General features: G+C 39.9%; 1 protein-coding gene across 1 annotated transcript in view; it reads left to right on the top strand.

The window, feature by feature from the left end:
• The first annotated feature begins 236 nt into the window (after window positions 1–236).
• Window positions 237–4547, top strand: part of C7 (complement C7) — a 67905-nt gene continuing 63594 nt past the window's right edge. Inside the window, exon 1 of the mRNA XM_031360205.1 lies at window positions 237–435. Coding sequence (XP_031216065.1) covers window positions 430–435 — 6 coding nt within the window. The 5' untranslated portion in view covers window positions 237–429. The remainder of the gene's footprint in view (window positions 436–4547) is intronic.

The following is a 4547-nucleotide window of genomic DNA, read 5'->3' as shown; positions in this document are numbered from 1 at the left end:
GCAATCTCAAAATCTGCTTTAAGAGAATCTTGAAAACATACAGTATGTTTAGTAGAATAAAATAGTAAAGAGGTTTAGCCCTTATTTTACAGAGCCTCCTTTGGTTGGAAATCACTTAAATGCTGAACTGAAGAAATTTACTGTCTTTTCTGATTAACAGATACACTTCCCAGAAACATATCTGTGACTTCCAAACAGTCCCAGCTGCCTACAGCAAGGGTCTGTGTAACTGACAAAATGCATCTGGCTTCCAGGCACAGATCAAGTACAGAGGCAGGCTCTCTGTGTCCCTGGAGAATCTAGCTGAGACTTAATATAGCTGGCTTTATAAGTGAGTGGAAAGAGGATCCCGAGCAGGACAGGCTGCGGGCCTCCTGTCTTTACAGATGAAATTTTCTTGTTCTCTTCTGCCCTGAGTGTTTCCCAAGCATGCAGGTAAGATAATAATGTATGACTTAGATACTTGAAGGCATCTCAAAGAGGAAGGTCACACTTAACTGAAAGAACTCAAATGGAGAGCAAGATGTGGAAAACATGGAGGGAAAAGGTCTATGAGTGACTTAAAAAAGCAATCCTTATATAAGCAAAATTTTAATAGTTCAGCCAAAGTGAGTCGGTCTCTCTTGCTTTGCAGTTAAATTATAGTCTGAGAGTGTTGGGAAAAGGGAACGGAAGGCGATGTTTATGGAAATCCTGAGAAAGCAGTCAAGGAACACCATAGCATCGTTGTTGCTTCTGAGGCATAAGCTGTGTCCAGTTTGATCGTTTTGTTAATTTTCATTTTGGGCTATGCAGTGAGGTCCTGATTAGATGAGAGAGAGCTTTGTAGAAAATGGAATCTATAGCATTGGAAAGTTATAATTTAGAATCTTGAGTGAAAGGGTCAGGACCGTAAGGGCAGACAATATAAATACATGGAGTGCAGCTGTGGGCTTATCAACACACATGTTAAAACAATTGAACTTAAAAAAAAAAAAGTCACTATGCAATGAATAACCAAAGACAGAAATCGTTATTACAGGATGAAATTTTAGAACGGAAAAACAAGTTGGAATTGCTATTATAATTTGTGTGTTCATAAGAATGTGTGCATTCCAGAGGGCTGGTCCCCTTTTCCTTTCTTCCTTTTCTTCCTTTCTTTTTTGAGATAAGGTTTCTCACTGAAGCTGGTACTTGATGCTATGGCTAGACTGGCTGGTTAGATCCTCCTGTCTCTGCATCCCCAGTTCTGGGATCACAGGTATATACTGCTGTGCTTGGCGTTTTATGTGGACGCTTGTGTGTGTTTGGGGGTTTGGGGGGCAGTTTCTACAAGCACCATAGCCATCAGAGTGTCAATCCAAGGAAGGCAAGAAGGAAATTTGGTTTAACTCAACTCAGTTAGCTGATGTAGGTTCAAACTTCGAATGTCTGACACCTGGCAGTTTATTTTAGGCATATTTAGGCACAGCACAATCTGGAAAAAGTGTCCTGATGCTAACCCAACCCTATGTACTTAAGACATGATTACATTTACATTTTGGTAAAGTCCAAGTGACACCTTCCATAAAGATAGGTGCTATGGATTAACTGAGGAAGCTGGCTCAAGGTAAACAATCCCACGATAAGAGTCTTGGGGGAGGAGAGTGTGGTCAACTGACTGAGATAAAGAGGCTCAAGATAAGGGTCGAAAGGAGTCAGTTCCACCTGGCCATCCAGATACAGCTGAGGTTACCAGGTTAATGAATATTAATCACATTCATTCCCAGCCTTGTGAGTGGAAAGCAGGTTATATTCATCTCTCTCTTTGAAGAGACAACCATGTGTATTTAATATTCCTGGTTTCCCCAAGTGCTTGTCTGTGAGCATGAGGATCTACAGATGCCAGGGACCAAACTCAGATCCCTATGCGTGCACCACAGGTGCCTTACCAATTGAGCGAGATTTGATGTTTAAAACAAACATGTTCTGTTAGCGTACTGGGGGGATGTGGATTGCCCCACAGTTACTGTGCTGTCCACTTGTACAGAATCCATGCTAGTGAGGTCGGAGAAGGACCAAGATGTAGATCTTCAGTAACTTTGAATGAAATAGTTAAAAGTTGAATGTAAATCCCCAAGTTGATGCACTTAAGGCTACATACAATGTTACAACAACAAAGAGCCTACAAATTTAGGTTTACAGTCTAATTTGGAATTATTTTACTGTGTCTTGTAGGTTCATTTAACAATTTTGAACACTTGTTACTCCAAAAAGGAAGTTATCTAGCTAACCTGTTTTCTCTAATACTTGCATTAACTGTCAATCAATTTCCTTCCTTATTTTAAGATGACACATCTTAATAATTGTTTTATGTTTAAATGTGTTTCATGTCACTGATTTATGACATTTTAATGTTGTGACAATAAGCACACTTTTTATTTTCCTTTTAATTGGCTGGTCCGATGCCAACAGATGAAATAATGGTTCCATTCCAAGATGCACACAGTTTCTGCTGGTCTTTAAAAGCACACGATGTTTACATTCTTAGAGCAAACCTGGAAGGCATTCTTTTGTGATATGTTTCCAACAAAGGAGACATGGAGAAGCCTGGAGCTATCAAATAGCAGAAGCAATCTCCATTTCTGGCATTTTAAGGAGGAATGGATCTTTGACCTCCTTCTCCATTGATGTCAGCTAAACTCAGGAGAATGGGTCCAGAATTTCCTTTTATTCTCTCAGTATCGCTTGGCTAGAAGGTGACTTGGGGCTGAGCTGTTAATGAAGGATTCAGAGCCAAGGAACTTTTCTCTCCGAGTTAGTTAGAGGGCAGTGATGTTGTCTGCCTTCCTAGATCTGAGTTCAGTTTAGAATCAGTGAAATCAGGGACTGGCCTATCAGCTGGGATGTATTAGCGGAGCCAGGCTAGTGTTCATTTGGGGATGAAACACAAGAGAAAAGAACTGATGCTACTGTAGGTCCAGCTGAATGTCATAGACATAGTTCATTGCCTATTTTTTTTTAACACGGCAGATTCTAAACCAATTATTTATAGTCAGCTCGAGCACAAGACGGTTCTATTTTCCATGTGTATCATTCTCTTTCTAAAGGGCAGGAAAACAAATTGCTCCCATTCTAGGGACTCTCTGTTTTCTGTTTAAAAGTACCCTGACAAAAGTGACTTCAGGAAGGTAGGGTTTATTTTAGCTCCCAGTGTACGATGCAGTCGTGTGTGTGTGTGTGTGTGTGTGTGTGTGTGTGTGTGTGTACATACGGGGGAGGGGGACATGTCAAGGCTGCTACAGCTGGTCACATGACATCTGTGGTCAGAAGAGATCAGTGAGTAAATGTTGATGCTTAGTCCCCGTTCTCCATTTATGCAATCCAGGATCCTCTGTGAATGGTCTTTCTAGTATTGTTTTATTCAGAGAATTCCACTGGCTACCTAGATATTCATGCCTAAACATTTTCTTTTCAGTTACAAAGTCCTCCTTGTTTGACTCTTTCCCTTATTCATCTACAAGTCTGTCCTGGGTAGCATCACACACACACACACACACACACACACACACACACACACACAACCTGCTGAGTCTATTCAGTGTTTCTCTTGTGTACATGTATTTAGTGCTGACCACTTGGGATTGGATAACTCATGAGGTTATATTTTTATAGAAAACCAATTCTCCTTTGCTCTCATCCATTGATGGTCTATGGTGCCTCACCTAGGGTTAGGGTCTTGTGAGATTCCCCCAGCCATGCTGGCATGTTGAACTTGTTTAAGCAATCATAGTTTTGAGATTTCTCAGCTAGAAACACCCTATCTTATAGCAGGTGTCTTATTCCTCTTTAATCTTTCTGCCACCTCTTCTACCATGCACCCTGAGCCTTAGGTGTAGGGGCTACACTGTAGATATACTGGTTGGGGTTAGGTACTCCACAGTCACTCTTGTCCACTCTTCTTTTTGTGAGTTCAACATTGTTCGATAACATTTACGAATAGGTTTCATATGTGGTATTTCTCATTTTGTGCTTGGCTTACTTAACACAATACCTTGTGAGTTCATTTGTGTAACACAACTACCTTCTAAGTTCATATGTGTTGTTGAAAGCAGGAAGCTTTTCTCTTTTAATGCTCAAGGGTATTCCATTGTGTGTGTTTTCTCCTCAAGATCCAGGCTCTCCCAAACTGGGGGTCAAATATAGTCTTATGCAAATTAGGTAAGCATCAGTGAGTTACGTTCTCCTCTTACTACCCCTTAATTCTTTCATCTGATGATGAACACTATTAGATTTCTTGTCTTAGCTATTGTGACTAATCTGGCAATAAATATGGGTGTGAAGATATCTTTTTTGGCGTACTGATTTCATTTCATTGGGATATAGAGCCAGTAGTGGGATTGTGGGATCATATGGTAGTTCTATTTTTATTTTTTTTTCTTAGTGAGAACCTTCAAGAGTTTATTTAAAACCAAATCTCAAAAAGAAAAGTCTTTATCTTTTTTTTTTTGCAAGGATATACTTTATTTTTTTTATTTACATGTAAATTTCTCCATTCCCAGTTTCCCCTCCAAAAAACAAAGAAACAA

This window comes from Mastomys coucha, unplaced genomic scaffold (genome assembly GCF_008632895.1).
Source record: "Mastomys coucha isolate ucsf_1 unplaced genomic scaffold, UCSF_Mcou_1 pScaffold8, whole genome shotgun sequence".
Lineage (NCBI taxonomy): Eukaryota > Metazoa > Chordata > Mammalia > Rodentia > Muridae > Mastomys > Mastomys coucha.
This window is presented reverse-complemented; position numbering and strand designations above follow the sequence as displayed.